Here is a 21,438-nt window from a genome sequence, read left to right as displayed (position 1 = left end):
GCTGGCTCATACATCACTATGTGATGCAAGAGCTGGCAAGGAGAACAAATACTCAACTCATCCGATGGGCAAATACTTTTTAAGTTGGGGAGAAGAGATGTGGCAAATTTTCAATACATGGGGTGCCAGAGACAAATTCAGGCTTCATTTACAGGTGGGCTGATGGGTAAAAGTGGCCCTGTGTTGATAGGATCACTTTAACTTCAATACTTTGATTTTAGGGAGATTCATTCCCTCTATTTGTCCTGTTAACCATTATCATTGAAAAAGAAAATCCAAAATTTTGGTTTGACATCAGAACACAAATAGGGGAAATCTTACAAAGGGGACACTAGTTCTGGTGACCCTATGTCACACCAGGATTCCCTCTCACTTCCTGTTTTGGCTATGGGACAAGAAGCAAAGGGAAATCTCTCCACTGGGCACAGGTGGTAAAAATAAACGGATGGGGCTTAATCTATCCAAAATTTAAGAAAAAAAAATAAAGGGGTTGCCTTTAGTTACACTTTAATAGTGGAGTGATACGATATTGACTAAGATATTCCACTACATGCAAATCTCAATTTATGATCATCCTAAGATAGTCATCATAATATGGCAATTACAGTAGCAGCCTGTGGACACCCACATCTGAACTGAACACTCACTGCACTTCTGGCTCAAGCACTTAGCCAAAAAAATAAATTTGACCCTAGATAGCCAAATATATCTACAAAATATTCAACCCCTTTACGCCGGTGAAAACTGGCGCTTTAAAGGGGCTGTGAGGCCACACACCAGTAGAAAGGGCCCCGGATCATCTGGCATGCATCAGCTGCACATTTATATCATCATTGGGAGCCCATCCTACTGACTCCTGATCGTCGGTAGTGGACTGTGAGCATGTGCCAGAACAAGACAGCGACACGTATATGGCTTTCATAAAGTGGTTGATAATACAGCAATATGTTTTGTTTTTTTTTTTTTTCAATTATAGTTTTATTCAGGAGAGGGTAAAGCTCCAACAGAATAACAGGCATACAAATATGGGAAAATTTGAGGTGGCAGCCTCCAACCGTGCAATATCTTGAAATTAAGGTAATAATATTACCAACATGTTAATTATTAATACATAACAAAGAAACCTTATACTGTAACATTATATAATCGAATAGGGCCAACCCCCCCTATTTTCCGTTTTCATTTCAAGAAGAGTCAAGGTTAGATGAATTAAGAGGAGAGGAAAAGGAAAAGATAAGGAGAAATGTAGAAGGGAAGGCAAGGAAGGAAATGTTAGTAAGAAGGAGAGAAGAAAGGAAAGTGAAGGGTGTAGAAGAGTGGAAAGAAGGAAAGGGGGGGGAAAGGAGTCAGTGGGGAAGAAAAGGTGCATGGAGGCAGTGAACGCGTATGATACGGGCCTTCAGTACCCGCAAACACACCTAGACAGCGTTAGCCAACGATTCCAAGCAACATCTCACCATGAGGGCCTATATTAGACAGGTAAACTCCCTCCCAGGAGCGTCTGACTCTCGTCTGAGAATATAAACATGTTCCACATGGTCCATGTTTTGGTGAACAATTCGTTTTGGTGTTGGGCTGTCAGAACCAGATCCTCCATCCTCTTGATACCCTCCACCTTTCTAATCCATGCGCCAACGGTCGGAGATTGTGTAGACTTCCACAACAGGGGGATGCACGCTTTGGCGGCATCTAGTAAGTGGCAAATCAATGATTTTTTTATAAACCTTACTGGATGTGTGGGCAGCGGGGAGCAGAAAGAGGGCCGGATCATTCGAGATGGGGCGTTCCGTAAACTTCTGTATTGTATTTTGGATGGTCTTCCAGAACTGCCCCAAAATAGGGCACGTCCAAAAGATGTGAAGAATGGTTCCACGATCACTCTGGCATCGCCAGCAGCGGTCCGAGGAAGATGGGAATATCCTATGTAATTTCGCGGGGGTATTGTACCACCTAGTATAACTAGTTTATAGTTAGTCTCCTGTATTTTTGTACATATAGAGGATCTATATGTGAAGTGGATGATATTTTGCTTTTGACGTGTCGTGAGGGTGCATTGTAAATCCCGTTCCCATGCATCTAAGCAATGGAGACGAATACTATCCGGTGGTGTAATCAGCAATTGATATGTAGCAGACAAAGCATGAGGCATAGCACCCTCTTCAGAGCAGTGGGTTTCATACGTGGTCAGAGCTTGGTCAAAATTTCTGAGAGGAGGTAGAGTTTTAAGGAAATGGTTAAGCTGGAAAGCTCTCCAGTAATCTAAATGGAACGGGCCGGTCGGGCTTATGAGTTCAGATATGGTAGGCCATTGATCATTTAGAAGAAAGTGGGAGGCTTGGAAACAATTTGAGTTTCTCAAAGAGTGAAATATGGATTCTGTGTAACCTGGGGTGAACTATGGTGTTCCTAGAATCGGACGGAGCGTGGAATCTAGTGACGTAAGACGGAATCGTGTAAAGAGAGACGAACATGTGCGCGTGGTCACACCTATCAGGGGATGATTTTTTATGGTCCTCGGCAGTACATCATAACACCAAGGTGATCTGTTCAAGGGTATGTCACACTGAGTCTGTTCCAGCTGAGTCCATAATTTAATGGATTGGTGTCAGTTCCAGTCTATGAGTCTGGTCAAAATAGGTTGCATAGTAATATTTATGGAGGTCTGGAACCGCCAATCCTCCATATAATTTAGGTAGTGTAAGTTGACATCTATTAAGTCTGGGCCTCCTATGAGCCCATATGAAATCAAAGAACAGAGCACTGGTCTGGTCAAAATAGAAAGAGGGAATTTGGATCGGCAGGGCTTGTAGAAGGTATAAAAATGTGGGGAGAATACACATCTTAAGGATATTGCATCTACCGAACCATGAATGTAGGCCTGTATGCCACTTCGTCAGCAGGGCAGGGACAGCTGTCAATAACGGAGGGAAGTTTAGTGCAAATATCTGAGATATGTTGGGGGGGAATATGTGTACCCAAGTACTTCAAGGCCGTGGTAGTCCATTTAAATTTAACACTATCTCTAAGGGATGTACGGAGACGTGGAGGCAGACCTATGCCCATTGCTTCGGACTTGTTGAAGTTGATTTTCATATTAGAATTACCACATGTTCTAAATTCTTGCAGGAGATTTGGAAGAGAGACCACCGGATTGGTAAGTGAGAACAGCATGTCATCCGCGTTTGCAGCGATCTTCTGCTGTGAATCTCCCATAGCAACACCAGTTATGTCTGGACTGGATCGTATGGTACACAGGAAGGGTTCCAATGACAGGCGAAGAGGAGCAGGGACAAAGGATATCCCTGACGTGTTCCGTTCTTAATTTCAAATGAGTCAGACAGGACACCGTTAGCTCGGACGCGAGCTGTGGGGTCGGAGTAAATTGAATTTATCCAATTTAGCATCGTGTTGCCCAGTCCTATGTGATTCAAAACGGAAGTCATTAATTGCCAATTCACCCTATCAAAGGCCTTCTCTGCGTCCGTGTTTAGGAACACACATGTGGTCTTGTTCTGGTTGACTACATGTAGGAGGTTCAGAACTTTGATGGTATTGTCCCTTGCCTCCCTGGTTGGAACAAACCCCACTTGGTCCAGGTGAATCAGGGACGGAAGATAAAGTTGGATCCTGGTGGCCAGTATTTTGGTAAAAATTTTTAGGTCTACATTGAGGAGTGAGATTGGCCTGTAGCTCCCACAAGCAGTAGGATCCTTTGCGTGTCTCGCGGAATAGTTGCACCGTAGCCCAGTGAGTTGAAGAATTTGCACATGAATTCCCCAAAAGATGGTAGCAAAATTTTGTAATATCGTGCAGTGAGCATATCCGGACCTGGGGCCTTCCCCAATTTAACAGCACCCACCGCCAATTGTATTTCTTCGATGGTTATGGGTTCGTCCAACAACTCACTGGCTTCAGCGGGCAATGTGGGTAAGCCTGATTTGTGCAAATATTCCTCAATTTGAATTTGTGAGGAAGGTGGTTTTTGTAGGTTGTAAAGTGACGCATAGAAATTTTTTAATTCTCGTGCAATGTTTCGAGGAAGTGTAATCTTCTGACCCGAAGATGTCTTAACGTGTGGGATGTAATTCGTTAGTACCTGTTCTCTCAGGGAATTGGCTAGAAATTCCCCGATTCATATGAGACGCGGCGGCAGATCTGGATCGCAGCTTTAGCACGAAACTGCAGTAGGTCTGTAGTTTTGTTACGCAGAAGCAGATTTCTGCCTCTGCGGAGGGTGTTTGGCCATGTTTGTGTCTAGCTTCGGCTCTATGGAAGTCACCAAGGAGTGACGTCATCTGTGCCAAGCGCTGTTACATAATATGTGCTCCATGTTTGATTAAAACTCTGCGGATCACTGCCTTATGGGCTTCCCACATGATTCCGGGGTTACTGTCAGTGGTGTTGTTGGTCTTAAAGTAGCAGTCTAGTTCCCTGATCACGTCCTTACAAATCTCTTCATCTTGTAAGAGACTTTCATTTAGTCTCCATGTCCGTGTATTAGAGGTGAGATTGTCAAAGCATATAACAACATAACAGGGGCATGGTCAGACCATGAGGAACTACGGATGGCGTGCAATTTGAGCAATATGTTATTTGCACACCAACTACATATGCAGCTACAGCTTCAGACAAAATATCAATGCACAGTTACTCACAATACTCTTAAAACTGGAAATGTAACAATTGGACAGTTTGAAAATTAGCTCTGTCTGGAAAATATAATAAATGATTCTGCAGCATTATACGAAACAGGACAAGATAACATGAGAGCTGTTGTCACAAGGTGCTTCAACTGGATGAAATATGAATATTTTATCTAAAGGCGATGACAGTTTTTTTTTACCACACTGATATTATTCCTGTTAGAAGTGGAAATACCTTTCACTTGCCACAAAGAAGTGATCCAGCTCAAAAGAGGCATATGCAATATACTATATTACATAAAGGACAGAAATACAGAGCCCTACAATGCTGATTTCTACTTGGCTTTACTACCAAATGAATTGGTAGTCTGGGAGATCTGGGACACGGATAGGAGCTTGGTTCTCAGAGTTCATTAGATAGCAAAGGCAGATGAGGATGACAACCCTAGCCTGGAATCTGGATCACATGTAATGCCACCATCCATCAGAGCTTGGATCAAAGGTCAAATATCAATCTCATTCATCTAAGTTTCAAACAACATGAACAAGAACCACCAAGAAGCCCAGATAAAAGTATAACTTAAAGAAATGTATACCCCACTGGGCACCTATTAATCTGTGCACCAGTGAAGATGCCAATACATCCTGTGCCTGCATAGTCAAAAATTGCATCATACACAAGCCCCAAATATCTGCAAGCGGATGGAAAGTTCATAGGGACAATAATGACTGACAAAACCTGAAAGGATCACAGGAGAATGCTGTAGAAAGCTACAGTGCTAGATGAGACAATCAATTCATTAGTGTTACTATTCTGATTTCCTGAGCTCATAATAGGATAGTTACAGAGCTCTATATTAAGCTGTAAACAGGCAGACATTCCTTCTTGTAGTACATAACTGACACAAGGCGCTTAAAATACACTGCCTGTCCGGCCAGATTTATCACCCAGACATCCCATACTAACCTTGCCCTGTTTCCAGCACTCTCTGAAGAGCTTCCAGTTATAGTTATGTTTATGATCCTTTAACCATAGAATGTGCCGTTCACAAATCCAAGAATGTGGAATATCACTGTAAGTCCTTGCATTCTCATCATGAGACAGCTTGCGGCTCTCGGGAATTTCCTCCTTTGGCTCGGTTTTTATGCTGAGTTTAGGTGGCCTTGTGGCAGGAATCTTGTTTTCAACCACTGAGGCAATGATGTCATCCAAGATGTTTGGCATGGACCTTCCACCTTTACCACTCTGTATTTAGAAGAAAATAGACAGACCACAATTGTTAGGATTACGCATACATTCCAGAGGAAGCAACTACATTAAAAGGCATTTACAAATAAGAGATAGCAAACTGCGTGCAGTCAGAAGGTGACTAAGGATGGCCATACATTATACAATTTTCCTTTAGCTTTACCAAAACCATATAATATGAGGTCAAAACTAAACAATTTCAATTTGCATGCAACCATGCAAGCTCTTACATTACATTGTTAAAAGGTAAATCTAAAGGAAATGAAATGAGAAAATTGTATAATGTGTGGCATACTAGTCAGTACCAATGTGCAAAGGTGTATTTGCGTTGGAAGAATATATCACCCCTAACATTAAGTGTCTGTATTTTGCTGCATTATGTAAAACAATTAGTTTAGTTTCTTACATTTTAGAATAGAGTGCCTCGGTATTGTGCAGGATTTTAAAGGGTGTCTGGACTAAAAAAAGGTTGGGAAACACTGTCCTAGACAAAGTTAGCAGTTAACCCCTGCAGCCCCACTGCAAGGGATAACGTTATATCTTCCCAGAGTTGGGCTTTAAGTGGGTGTACAGTCAAATGTTTTTCAGCTGTGGGTAAAGTAGGGAAAAATTTGAGAGTACTGAAGCCTCTGGGTTAGCATCATTTCCAGGGAACCAGAATTTTCAGAAGATGTTTGCAATGACAACCTTAAAACTTTGTCAGTACTAGCCTCCTTTACAACAAAGTCCAAAACAAAAAAGCAAGCTTCTAAACAGCAGCCAAAATGTGGAAAACTAATGAATTTTTATGGGCCCTGTTTTTTCAATAGTCAAGTTCCCACACTTTGGGAGGGATGGGTAGATTAAATAGACCAGCTCAGTTTGGGAAATTTTGGAGAGCTCTCAACTTTACCGGATCTAGGTCTATTAAATGTTAAATACCACACTTGCATATCATCACTAAAAAACAAGTTTGTTTGCTTCTGCTTTCCTAGTCTTTAGTTGTCTTTGGCAGAAGCTTATATGTGAGAACTGTTTGCCAAAAGGCTTTGTTTCTCCTTGTTGAATTATTTACCTTCCAGTGATTTCTGCAACATCACACAGCCCACACAAGTCAGATTAGTCTGGTTTGCATTTTTTTTTTGTTTATAAATGCAAAACAAACCATAGAGATGGGCATACTTTACAAAGAATGGCACAGCTTTCACTCACTGGATTTCCTACTGAGTAAACAGGCGCAAAGGCAATGCCAGCATCAGTGGATCCCAGGCGCAGTTTTCCAGCAGTGGTAGTCAGGAGGTCTCTCAGGGTTGATCCTGGCTCGCTGTTCTGAGAGGGGGGCAGTAAGGATTTGCAGTTTACACCATCGTTACCATCTTGTTCTTCCTTGATATGTTTTCCCACTGGACACTCCTTATTCTCTGCAAAGACAATAGAGAACAAGTTGGAGGTAGTAAAGTACCATAAGTGAGAGAGAACAGCTATACTGTGGTCATTAAAGAGAACCAGTAACAGGGCTTACTCATGAATTTGAATAATGTTATTGTCACTGTGCAAGCCTTGGCTTGACCTATCTATATGTGCCCCCTTATGTAGCCTTGCTTTTTCCCAAAACTGACATGTCAGGGGACAGAGAACAGCCAAAATCTGACACCTGCTACCCTGCCTGATCTCACATATTGTCTGCCAACTTCTGAAAATGTGCACACCTCCTCCTGATGCTAGTTACCTGACTGTTATTCTGATCTAATAACTTCATTACGTTCTGAGTAACTAATTTTATCAAAACTGATAGAGCTTCACTGTGATAGTTTTGCAGCATGCTTGTTGCAAGTCAGTAACTCAAACTACTGAGATGAGGAGGGATGACTAGCAATGGAAATCCCATATTCTTTTAAAAGTGTTCCTTTAACAAGTGTTGGGAGAAGTTCCTTAGCACCCCCAAGGCAAGAAGGCCAAAGTGCCTCCCCTTCCACTCTATGAACTAGCTCAACAGCATTTGTCTGAATGTCCTTCCCCTCTTTCTTTTAAAAATGAAGGGGGCCTAAATCTGCTCACCTTCTCCTATGGTGTCCTTCCCCCACTGGATTAACCAGCGAAATGTTGAAGCGAATGTCATTCTGCAGCTATTCAGCCAGTGAGGAAGTGATTTCCAGCACAAACTGCTATGACTGTTCCACTGGCGACGGAGAACTGCCAGTGTAATCGTCATTTCTGTGTCATCACTATTTAGATATAGAGACTCACCCTTCTTTTCTTCTCTGGCCTTCTGTTCAGCCAGGTCTGCTAGCCAATGCAGTGAGGAATGGGATTCTGGGGATGCCAGCTTACTATCCGTGCTGCTGTCACTTCCGGGGCTCACATTACCGTTGGTTTCTGGCTTTTGAGGAGAATTCTGCGGCTGCGATTCAGGCAAGCTGAGAGATATCTTGTTACTGTGATTGAGAACGTTCTGTAGTACCTAAAAGATTGACCAAAAATCATGTCAGGTCAGACACAGCTCCCCCTTGAATGGTCAATAATTTTTTTTTTTCTAATGAAAACCGTTTTGTAGACTAATTCCTGTTGGCAATAGCCAAAAATTCATTATAGAAAGTGACATTTTTACATTCTAGGTTGGAAAACTGATCAAAGAAAATGACTGACAGAATATTTTCCCACAGATCTCTTTTCATAAGGCAGAATGATTTTTGTAGCTCTGAGATAGGACTCAGACACAGAGAGCAAGGTCATTCTGGGAATACAAATCAATGTTTGCCTAATTATGTATAATAGACATGGCTGACAAAACTGAAAAGTTTTTAGTTTTGTTACTTAAGTTTTTGTTAGTAACATTAAAAGTGCAGATGGGAAGCTCAGGATAAAAATTGGTTTGGTTCCTCTGTGTAAAGATAAGTCCATACTGTAAAGTAGAATGATGGTCTCCTACACAACCAGCTCAAGCACGCTTATAAGATAAGATAAAAAGTAACCAATAATTCCTGAATTAAACTGACCCTCCATTTACCAATGTCATTCTATTCAAACTAGCGCTGATCAAAGAGCAACCTTATTGCTCTTAAAATGCGTAGGCCTGTTTCTGAACCGGATGAAATAAATACTCTTGGAATCCTAAATCTTTGGTGTGGCTCTTGTTCTCCTAACACCTATATTTATACGGCTTAATTATATTACATAGTGGTTTACACTGACACACACATTTACAAACATGGCTAACATTACAGAACATCAGAAGAGTCAATAGAAATGAGAACTGCTTTATCATAGCCAAACAATTTTAGCTGTAGTTGGGCTTTAAAGTGTTACTAAACCCACAACAGTAAAAAACAGTCTATATGTGCAGTAATAGGATGCGTGTTATACTCACTGTGGAACCTAAGGGGGTAATCCTCTGCACTGTGTAAAAAGGCTGTTCGATCCCGCATGCACAGATCCTCCCCCCCTTCCTTGCATGGTCTCCAAAACATGTCTGGATAAGACAGTTACTGGAGTTAGTCTGTACATGGTCAGTTTGGCACGTATTGCTAGGGAGTTTGGGAGGGTGCATGTAATCAGCACAGGGCCAATCAACACTGTCCAGACAGAGGGTCAGGGGGTCCTGCATCCTGATAGGACAGCAGTACAGTATGAAAACACCTCCTACAAGCTTTAACCAGGCACTAATAGAAGACACAAGACTGCTATATGCTGCTGATGAGAAAAGGTATTTAGCAGTCTATATTTACTAAAATGATTGCATTTCCATGTTCTGTGGGAGACCAGATATAGTGAATGCAGGGTCCTGGGTTTAGTAACACTAAGAAAACTGATAATGTGTAGGTGGTAAATTGGTCATAAACAGAACATTTCTGTAGCTCTGAATCTTATCATTTTAACCTGTCAAGAAAGTATCGGTTCAAGTTTACACGTTCTTCCTACCTTTTCTGGTGATTTTACGTTAAAGGCCTCATTCACATGGGCGCTGAGGCCCATAGTTCATGAATAGTATAGAGTTGCCAGGTGCTGTGGGCAGACAGCCCATTCAAGTTATGGAGACAGTGCCTGCACGAACACAGCCATTGAACCCAATCTGACAGGCAGGCAGGTGAGCCCCGGATGGGGACAGTGCAGTTGTGTAGCCGCTGCTTCCCCATAGACTTGAATGGACTACATGCTGGCTCAAGCCGCATAAACACAAGGCCCTATTCACAGACTACGGCCTCAGCACCCCAAGTAAATGAGGCCTTAAGACTACTGTCACACTGAGGCCCTTTACAGGCGCTATAGCGCTAAAAATAGCACCTTCAAAGCACCTCTCTCCTGTCACTCCAGTGTGAAAGTGAGTGCTTTCACACTGGAGCGGTGTGCTGGCAGGAAACTAAGAAACAAAAGTCCTGCAAGCAGCATCTTTAACCCTTTTTCGGCCACTAGCGGGGTTAAAAGTGCCCCGCTAGAGGCCAAAAAGCGCAGCTAAAGCACCGCTAAAAATAGTGGCGCTTTACCGCCGATGCCCCAGCTCTTCAGTGTAAAAAGTGCCCTAAAAGTAAACTATCCACAAAAAGTAGGAATAATGTGTAAATCAGAAGCAATATATTCTTAAACGGCTTAAATGATCAAGTTCAAAAATGCGACAAATGAGCACGGAGCTGTAACAAATATCCTGAGCTGACAAAAGAGTGAAGTAGAATCCGTTACAATTTCATAAACCTCAATCAAAGAAGGCCAGTTGCACACGAGCGTAATAATTTACTGATGTTTATATTGTTCTGTTGTTGACAGAAAGATCCTGAGCAAAGATCAGTTATACAGCGAGGAGTATAGAGCCATAAATCAATACCAGAAAACTCTCCATCTGAGTGCAGAAATTTACGCGTGATTACACGACTAATAAGCACGTTTACATGACTATAAATGAGTATTAATAGGAGTAAAAATGTTTTGTAAAGACTTGTAAAGGTGCATAAGCGTATAGATGAATAAAATTCTTCTTCATTGATGGTGTTGTAATATACTCATTTATACTTGTGTAAACATGCTTATAGATGCGTAATCACTCGTATATGTGTAAATTACTGCACTCAAATGTAAAGTTTTATAGTTTTATAGTTTTGTTTTACGGCTCTGTACTCATAGCTGTATTACTAAGATGTACTCTGCAGTGTGCTTTGTTCCATAGACAATAATGCATCTCATTCCACGTCAGTTAAAAAAAAAAGTGTGTTGTTTTTTTTACTCCCGTGGGCAGGAGGCCTTAAGGAAAAACTTTAAAAACAAGTCCTACAGCTTTTTTAACATATTGTTTAATATCACTGCTAGTAAGACTAAATTTACATGATCGTTTAAAGAAGAAATCCAGCCAGCACTGCCTATTTTTTAGATAGAGTGGAAAAGACTCAGAACCGCTGTCAGATTTGGTTGGACCTCGATGGGCATGTTGCCCTTACCTGCTGACAATGCAGGAGGTGAGGGAAAATCTCCACATGGACAAAAAAAAAAAAAAAAAAAAAAAAAAAATCTACCAAGGGCTCTAGTCTTTCCCTGCTCTAAACACACATTTGAATTGATGCTTTTATTCCTCTTGGAGGTTATCCCTCACTTACTGTCCTGCTGACTTCACAGGCAAATCTCCCCAACTAAATCCCAGAGAGCAGAAAAAACTAAAGGGAGATTTTAACCCTTTCCCACCCTAAGCAAGAAAAAAATCTCAGAAATTGTCCATAGACATGCATGTTAGGTATTTCTAAGGGTTTCTGTTACATTCTTACCTGTGATACACCATTCAGTGTAGGTAGCTTGCCAACCTGCGAATTCTGTTTAATGGAGCACTGACAGTGTGACTTAATCCCAAATTTGTCTCGGAGGTTGTGCATTGCTTCTAGAAGGTCAGTCAGAACTAAAACAAAGAAGTACAATATTTAGCAGATTTTCACTTACAGTCCTTGAAAGATGACGAACACCAGGCTATTAGGACAACCAGTTCCTGTTGGAATTCAAGCCTTTTTTTTAAATTTTGACTACAGGTATACTGTGACTGTTGTACAGACTGCACAGATTAAGTGCTGCTTCAATTGCAATTTTCTGCTACCTGAAGGGCTTTTTAAAATGCTTATAGCGGTATTAAAGCCTGTCTACTAAAAGTCTTAGACCCCTTTCACACTGGGGCGGTTTGCAGGCGTTATTGCACTAAAAATACCGCCTGCAAACTGACCCAAAACAGCCGCTGCTGTTTCTTCAGTGAAGTGGTGCCGCTGGCAGGAGAAGAAAAAAACTCCTGCTAGCCACATCTTTGGAGCGGTGAAGGAGCGGTGTATTCACTGCTCCTGCCCATTGAAATCAATGGGGCAGCATGGCTATACCGCGGCAATACCCGCGCTATTCGAGCGGTTTTAACCCTTTTTCGGCAGCCAGCGGGGGTTAAAACCGCACCGCTAGTGGCCGAATACAGCCGCAAAAACGACAGTAAAACAGCGCTAAAAATAGCGCTGGTTTACCGCCAACGCCCCCACCGCCCCAGTGTGAAAGAGGCCTAAGTGTGTCAGTATAAGTGTCTACATCTAGGTACCCGAGCCAGGCATATGAGAAATTGCTAAGCTTCTGCACAGCATCTGATCTAGATTGTGTTGTAATCTACTGTATTGAGCAAGAAGATATCTAAAAATCCTTTATTTTTATTTTTTTAAACAAAACTTGAGTTTCAATTAAATGGTACCACTCACATCCCACGCAAGGTATATTACATGTTCAAAAAGTCTTACCTGAGCTTGGAATAATCTGCGTGGGCATTAGGTGCTTGTAATCATGAGGTTGGCCCTTTACACATTTCAGCCAAGTGTACAGTTCCTTATCTACGAAAAAACCCCCCACACATTTCCATTAATAAAAGCAATAAAAACAAGTATTACTATTAAGGGTTAAATATCAAAAGCCAAATAGAAAAAAAAACACAACAAACTTCCTTTTCTTGAAGACAACCACGGGTCAATTAACACCCTTTCAAGGTTATGAAGCTGACATGCTGTGCTGTGATGTTATCACTAAATCATCCCAGTTTTGACAGGTAATTTAAACTGTTGGTCTGAGCAGAGGATGCTCTTTAACCATTTGTTAGTGTCGCTCTGACAGAATTCATGGGTCATTAAATTTATGGAGATAAAATCAATTCTCCTTACCATAGTATGGATTTATGTTTTAATCTGATTAAAATTCCCCTACCCCCATCAACAGGCAAAGTGATTTATTTGTAAAATATGCTGATCCGTATATACCATTTATTTATTCTGCTTTAATTAAATTAGGCCGTGAGGTCACTTTTGAGGTTAGAAGGGTCAGCAGAACAGACGGGGTACAAAAATTACAGCCAATATTACTTACAAACAATATTAAAACATTGTGAGCAAGGGTAGTGATGTGGCTTTACACATTATTGGTTAGTTTCACCAAATTTCTAGTGTTTTTAGTGAAAGACTAATTAAGCTCTATAGTTCAGTATCGTGGCATACCATTCCTATTCAGCTAATGACCGGTTACGTACGATGACCATTTTAAAGGAAGAATAAGTCCATTTATGCATAGTACATGTAGTTATGTCACAGTATGGAAATATTAATACATATTGCATTTTTCAGGATGCCTCTTTATGTAATTAACATTTCAGTCTGAGTTGCAGCTTGTGCTCACTTTCTGCCTGATCAGGATGAATGTGCTGTAAGCCTTCTTATACTGCAATTGGCCACTATCCCAAACCACACATACACTGTATTCTTTATAGGGTAGCAGTGTCATGCTCTTTGGAGGAAGAAGTTTTAAATGATGGCATTGATAACTGTGGAGTATAGCAGAGCTCACCCCCCATCCTCCTGAGGCGAACCCTGCTAAATATGTACACACTTCAATCTTCATTTGGCATTAGCATGAAACATGAGAGCTCCACCTGAGAATGAGCTGTGCGTAGACTGAAAGGGAAGTTATGAAATACTGGCTGTAATAACTGAAGGAGAGTTTCTCCAGCACAGAAATAGCAATTGACCAGCTAGAACATGACTGCTGGCTAAGCATTTCTGGGGGAAGGCAGGGTAAACACACAGAATAGAGTGCTTCATGCGTACTAACCTCGAGAACTTTTCCGTTCCTTCGCTTTGTAACAATCCAGACAGACCACAAATCCACATTTCTGGCAGACCCAGTGGATGTTAAACAAGGTGGCTTCACAGGCATCGCACATCTCGCGCACACCCCGCACTGCTCTCTTCCAGGCTATTTTCACTGAAATAAAGAGCAATTTAAATAAATATGAAAATCTGAGCTGCATAAACATTTGATTAAAGGAAGGGGTACATTCTTCTGGTGGGTGACCTTGGTTAAAAGGCCTTTGGCAGTATGCATCTTTTCACTCTTTTTTGCCAAGAAGAATGCATCTAATATACTACTACTGAAGGGTACCTTTGCCTTTACACCAATCCCTACGAGTCCCCTCATGCATTCCAGGCCACTACGTATAGCCAAGCTGGGACTAAACCCCACTCTTGTCATTTCACAATTCAGTTAATAGTAGAGGCTCTGGCACCGATCTGGTAAATGGCAAAGGCTTGGCTTAGTGATGACTTTAGCTCAAGTTCGTGCCTAGACTTTCAGGGGCTGTACAGAGAAGCAGAGAATGGCAAGTTTAACAGGTACTTACAGGCACCATAAAGTGTCTGCATATTTAGCAGTTTTGTTACCTTATGGGACCTGACATGGTCACCAATAATACCCAAGGATCATGCAAAAAGGGGAAAAAAAAAAAAAAAAAAAAAAAAAGGAGGTTTAGATGGCCACTTCTCCTTACCATGTCAAGATCTGAGAAGATTTTCCTCCTATGCTTCATCAGTCAGCCATGATGAAGCAATAGTGGGGTTGGTTGCCCCTGAAGCTTTATATCAGCAATGACTTCATCTCTATCTTAGACGTGACTCAGACTTGCAATGTGAGAAGTAGCAAGTCAAAGAATACACTTGCACTGTGAGTAAGAATCGTTGCAGGAAGCAGAGTCTGCATATGTAATGAATTATGGTTGTCCTCTGTGCACATAACAAATTATTATTATTATACAGGATTTATATAGTGCCCACAGTTTGTGCAGTAAGGGCAGACAGTACAGTTACAATACAATTTAATACAGGAGGGATCAGAGGGCCCTGCTCATTAGAGCTTACAATCTAGGAGGGAGGGCCAAGTGATACAAAAGGTAATAACTGTGGGGGATGAGATGATGGAGAAAATAAAAGTACAGTTGTTAGGTGGGGGCAGGAAAGGCCTCTCTGAAGAGAAGGGTTTTCAGGGATCATCTAAAAGCAAACAGAGTAGGAAATAGCTGGACAGACTGGGGAAGAGAGTTCCACAGGACGGGAGAGGCTCAGGAAAAGCCCTGGAGGTAAGCAGGTTTATACATAGAAACAAGGTTTTTAAGCAGTAAGCCTTGTTTTACACTATGAGCAGCATGCAAATCGCCCAGGAAACAGACCGCATTCCTGTTCAATTCACATGTGATTCAGTGCAATGCGATTTGAGCCCATTCATTCTGAATGGGCTCAAATCGAAAAGCATCCCACTAAAGTCGTGCATGCACCAATTTTGGAACTGCACTGCAACGGGATCGCAAGGGTAGTGCATTTAAATGCAATGCGGGAAAAAATGCATGGATCGTAGGGTTTCCTGTACCGCATTTACTGTGAACCAGGTGAATAGACACTTAAACCCCTAAGTGCAGTTTACCTTGAAAAATTCCCCTCACTCCTGCAACCTTTCCTGTGCAGCCCTGCTCAGAGGCACAAAGTTTTTCATTAACGAAAGTGACAGGTCCTCTTCCTACATGCCCCACTGACCCCTATGGATGAGCCTTACTTTGCTGGACAGCTGGAGGCCACCAATAACTTTAGGTTATCCCATAGGAGGGATTGGGGCAGCAGGGAAAATGCACAGAAGGAGGGGGATCAGGATAGCATATTTCTGTGCAAAGGCTGTGTGGTGCTAGGCAGGACTGCCCACTTAGGATTGTGGGAATGGGAATGGAAATTAAGTATTTTAGAGGTTTACTTAAGGATAAGGCTTAATGTACAGGGGATGTTTGAAAACCTCTACGGAACATTGTAATGTAGAAAAAGTGTTAATTACCGGCATCCAATAACACGTTAATAAAATGGTTTTCTATGTGACCTGTTAACACTGTACATGTGCGGACAGACATTGTGTGAACAAGCCCTTCATATTTGTAGGCAAGATATGAAATGAAAGTGAGATTGGGATTGGTTGATATAGAAATACAGACCGTTACAGGCACTTTTATGCATGTGGCTCAGTGTTTTTGTTTAGTACCTTTCAATTCACCAACTACAACCCAAGTAAAACCCTATTCATCATCTCTGCTCATTTAACGACTTCACGCCGACAAGTATGCATAAATGCAGCTTTACTGGACTGGGCTTGTTTCGGTGGGGCCGCATATTGGCAAAGGTCTTTGTGTTGGGAGCACACTTGACAGCGCGCTCCCAGCATAGAGACTGGATTCTCAGTAGGAGACCTGGGTCCTGTACGAACGATTGAGACCCAGAACTCCCCAGTTTCTGGGTCACCTGAATGCTGTGATAGCCCGTGTTCCTCCCTCTGTGCATGGAGAGGAAAAATACATTGTATCTCTCTCCTTGCAGAGAGAGAGAGAAAAACAACTGAGTGTTAAAAAAAAACCAGCAACAAATAAAACAAAAAATAAAGAGGAAATACCTAGATCAAGGTTTGATCTAGGTCAGTGAGAGGGTTAGTGTTTGGGTCAAAGGTCAATGTCGGTTTATTTTGGGCAGAATTGTTTTTTTTTTTTTTTTAATTCATGTCAGTGTGTTTTAGGTAGGATAAAAAAAAAGCAAAAATGTGCACTATTGTTTCTGGGCTGTACTATGGGTACAAAAAACAAACATAGGTATATGTGGTATCGCTGTAACCTCCTGGAGCAGGAGAATTCATTTTGAGTTTTTCTTTGGTGGTAGGTTATGGTAGTAACAAGAAATATACAGCTATATTTAAAAACTTTTTTTTACTTTTTGGGACAGTTTTTCTTTGATAATAAAATAAAATCAGGAGATATCCATATTACCATTTACCACCAAATGAAAACGCAATTTGTCCTGCAACACCACAAGGTATAATCCACCTGGATGCAGAAAGTAGTTGTGATGATATGTATGGCTGCATGTACTAACACATGTCAAAGTTGCAAAATATGCTTAGCATTAAACATTTGTTTTACCCTTAGGTGTGAAGGGGTTAATCTATTGGATTTGCCTAGTGCACACAGTTCCCACACACTAACTATAGAGAAATAAAGCTTGGCCTATAATTATGGGTCAAATTTAGTCTGAAAGCATGCCAGACCATGACGTACCGTCTTTTTTCACCCAGGACATAGCAGCTTTTTCAGATGTCACCATCTGACAGAACTTATCCCCGATGTAACCCAAGATGTATTTTATGGAATTCAGATCTAAATCATCATCTTCATAGTTCTCATGTGTCCATAAGCTCAGTGATTCTTCGTCATACTGGTCAGGAGATGAAAATCCATCTATTCGAACGATCCCGTTCTTACTGAATGATAACCTGTAACACACAAGAACATAAAATGTATTAGAGCCTACAGAATGGTGTCCCTGAGATCTTCACTCTGAAAAATGTCATGTATCCTTCTTGGCAGATTTTAGATCTTGTTTTTGGTGTTTGGCATTTGTAGAGTCTAATGAATCAAGTATGATTTTTTTGGATTTAAATGCAAGGGGGTCACTCATTACCAAATATATGATACATATTATGGCCTAATTCTAAGGGTTAGATTACAGGCCATATTTGTACAAGTTAATTTTCACTTCTTTTCTGCAACAAAAGCTCCAAATGGAGAACAGCACTAGGCTTAATATAAAGACACATTTGACATTATTATAATATCTATACGAGTTCTGAAGTGAATAAAATAGAGCTTTTGTCTTGGCTCCCTTGAAGAAAGTCCAGCCTGAGCTCGTTTGGCTGGGCTTCTCCTATGGGTCACAGGAGTGCAATTCGTTTTGCACTCCTGTGACCTATTTTCAGCAGAGAGTGGTCTGAATTCTGCTCTCTGCTGACACGACTGGAATCAGTCCAGGCACCGCATCATCATGACAATAAAGTCTGGATCCGCTGGGTGCCTGGACGGATACCCGTCTCAGCCTCTCAGCGAGCGCATGAGATGGCCGCTCCCCGCCTCTCCACAGCTCAGCGCTCCAGTGGAGGGGCAGAGTGGGGAGCTGCTGACTGACAGAAGCTCTCTGCTCGGGGAGCTGAAAGAATCTAGCCATCGGCGATGTTTGATCCCTCTGTCCTCAGTGCAGAGGCGTCGGGGGACAGATGCAGCATCGGACCGATGCTGTATCCACCAAGGTAAGTATGATTAGGGGGAAAAAAAAAAAAACCTTTAATTCTCTTTCAAGTCCACTTGCTAGGACGGTAAAGGGGTCTGCTTTTGGGGCATAGAAAGATGAGAAGCCTAGACTTGTCTATTTTATCGATGTGAAATAACTGCGATAGTTGGGTTGCCAAATAGTACAAGTTAATATCAGGAAGGGCTGTACCTCCCAAATCAGTAGGGTTTTTAAACTTCCGCCATGGTAGTTTATGCCTGCTAGTCCCCCATACAAACGGCTTGAGTAATGCTTTCATTGTTTTTAAGTGTTTGAGTGGTAAGTATATCGGGGAGTGCCAGACAATATAAATTATTTTGGGTAGAAGTACCATTTTTACGAGGTTTACATGACCTATTACTCCTATGGGTAAATGGTCCCATAGCTGGATTTTGCGTATCAAAGAATATAGAGCTTTTAGAAATCTTTTTTAAAAGGACAACTTCACATTTAGTAAAGTAGTCCTTTAAATGTTCCCCCTACCAAAATACTTGCCTTCAGCCCCGCTTCAGAGTATGTCACTGTGTGGAACTATCCAATACCACAGAGTCTCTACCATGCCTGACTCATGCTGCACGTGTGCCTCTAGGTCCAATCATTCTTATGGCTGAAGCCAATACAACTTTGGACAGCTGGAAGTTGTCATAAGGACCAGCCAATGGAATGACAGGCCGAGTGGCATAAAAGCATAGTAGGAGTTGGATATGGCTGGTATTTTTTTGTGCAAAGGCTGCATGGCGTCAGGAAAGGACAGCACAGTGAACTCATGAGCGGGTCTGAAGGTAAGTACTTTGGTAGAGGGCCGACACTCAGGGGCAGGGAGACTTCAATAGAAGTCACAGTGACCTTTGAAAGTAACCAGCCAGAACAGAAATATGAGAGGGGATGATTAATTTTCAAGTTTGCATTGTTTAGGCCCCCTAATGTTTTTCCTTGCTTCATGCATATGTGATCCGGGTCTGACTTACTAGGCAAGGATAAGCATGACATAATCTAGCTAGTCATCAGCTTGACAGCTCCCATATGTCTATACCCTGACAGGATCCTTTTAGGATATTTTTCAGGACTTGTGTGTACTGTACATGGCCAAGCCATCTCTGTCCCACTTTATATTTGTTACTATTAGCCTGGGTACTGTTCTAGAACTGCTGCAGTTTGGAAAAAATATGAAGACTTATTTTTCCTTTAAGGTAAACAAGCCATTTCTAGGCAGATAATACCCATTTTCACTCCAGTAACAAGAGACATGCTGGTCTGATCTGTGAAGTGAATTCAATCTGCCCATAGTTAGGGAACAAGATCTGCTCTCCAGTAATATCTGTAAAGAACACTGTATCCTTGGCATTTGGATGTACTTACTGGATCGCTGTATGGCTTTAATAACATCTGAACATGATTTAAAAAAAAAAAAAAAAAAAAAAAAAAAAAACTGGAGGATAAAAATGTGCCTTTTGAGTCTTCTTAATATTACCAGATACATTTAAATATTCATGGAGCGGACAAGCATAATACAATATGTTATCTCCATTTAACTTATGCATACAAATCCGCAGGCACAAACCTAAAGGGCAACCTGCTTGTGTTTTTTTTTTTGCTGTACGGAGATTTAAAACAGCTTATGCATCAGGTCTTGTGTTCTTGTCAGATGCACTTTACATTGCAATTGGCTTTATTTCAGCAACCTCTGTCTAGTGTCTTAGGTGTTCTAACTTAATGACACTTAAGTACTGGACTGTGGGCGTTTTACATACCAGCAACAACAGAAACAATGAAAGCTATGGGTTTAAAGTTTAGGTAATGCAAAGTCTATGTGAACATAGTGAGCTTTAGGAGACTGCATTCATGGCTTCAAGCAATATCTAAAGACTGTAAACAGACACGTCAAGATCTTCTACAAAGATAATGGTGCATCAAAGGAAATTATGTTCTACAAAGCTATACTGTGTATGAATATTAAAACAAGCCAAAAAGTGTACAGTAGTTACTTGCTCTCAATGCCTTAATCCTGCTGTGAGCTGACTACACACATCTTTATAGAGCGAGTGGTGTAATCTCTGCAAAGCTGTCTCTGCACTGCTTAAAGTGGTTGTAAACTCTTACATATACCCAACGAAGTGACTGGCCTCAGATGATACACAGAGATTAAACAAATCCTCCTATATCAATTATATGTTTATCTATAGCCATCTTTGCTCTACATCCATTCAAAGCAGGGAATTTACCCAGTATCTCCAAGCTCTGAAAAGCAGGGGGTGGGGAGCTGAAGTTACATCAGTGAGAGCTCTGAGAGCCGATTGGAAGAAAAGGTCACACCCTCCCTTCACACAGCAACAGAGCTGAGGCTGTCAATAACAGACTGTGTGCCCCCCCCCCCCCCTCACTATTTTTCTCTTTGTTAGGAAAACTCCTCAGAAGTGATCCATGCTGATAGCAGAGGAACCAGGCAGCGGACAGAAATGACTTAGTGCTCTGAATAGAGACAAGTACACACTATAGAGAGATATGCTTTGTTCATATGTTATGTCTGGGGTTTACAACCACGTTATTGAAACCCTCCCTCTGTACAACACAGTTATTCTGTAATCCAAAATAAGATCTAGGATGGTCAATTATGCTCCTTAAAATAACACAGGATGTATGCACAAGTCCACCCTGAATGTCTGAAATAGCCTTTTTTTTTGCGCTTGTCAAGCAAAATGCTTTCAATGCTATAGTTAAACAAAAGCGAGCAAATACAAGTTCTATGCAAGGGCTCATATACAGGGGTACATTAGAGGCATACAACTTAAAATGATTGCTTTTTTTCTGTGGCAGAGAAGCCTGTCATTGAATGTCTATGGGCATGACCTGCCTTGCCGTGGAAAAAAGACAGAATTTTATCCTGCACGCCTCTAATGCGCCCTTGTGCATGAGGCCCTTTATTTTTAATTTATTACAGGTATTTATATAGTGTCATCAATTTATGCAGTGCTTTATAAAAATTGTACATTCATATCAGTCCCGTCCTCAAGGAGCTTACAATCTAAGACCCCTACACACAGTTTAAAAAAAAAAACAGTTCTATGTAAAAGGGATTTAAAGGCAAGAACATCTTTACACACGACTGCCATCACCACAATACATCACTAACGAT

At 41.4% G+C, this 21,438-nt stretch overlaps 1 protein-coding gene across 3 annotated transcripts in view; it reads right to left on the bottom strand.

Moving 5' to 3' along the window:
* JMJD1C (jumonji domain containing 1C) overlaps positions 1–21,438 on the bottom strand; it is a 447,345-nt gene that overhangs the window by 27,772 nt on the left and 398,135 nt on the right. For all 3 annotated transcript variants that reach the window (XM_073596250.1, XM_073596251.1, XM_073596252.1), the window contains 7 exons: positions 17,261–17,475; positions 13,960–14,112; positions 12,606–12,695; positions 11,616–11,743; positions 8,119–8,332; positions 7,084–7,292; positions 5,611–5,889 (listed from right to left, as the gene is read on the bottom strand). In XM_073596250.1, coding sequence (XP_073452351.1) covers positions 5,611–5,889; positions 7,084–7,292; positions 8,119–8,332; positions 11,616–11,743; positions 12,606–12,695; positions 13,960–14,112; positions 17,261–17,475 — 1,288 coding nt within the window. The remainder of the gene's footprint in view (positions 1–5,610; positions 5,890–7,083; positions 7,293–8,118; positions 8,333–11,615; positions 11,744–12,605; positions 12,696–13,959; positions 14,113–17,260; positions 17,476–21,438) is intronic.

Source organism: Aquarana catesbeiana, linkage group LG08, assembly GCF_042186555.1.
Source record: "Aquarana catesbeiana isolate 2022-GZ linkage group LG08, ASM4218655v1, whole genome shotgun sequence".
Classification (NCBI taxonomy): domain Eukaryota; kingdom Metazoa; phylum Chordata; class Amphibia; order Anura; family Ranidae; genus Aquarana; species Aquarana catesbeiana.
The sequence above is the reverse complement of the archived record's forward strand: the minus strand, read 5'-3'. Positions and strand labels throughout refer to the sequence as shown.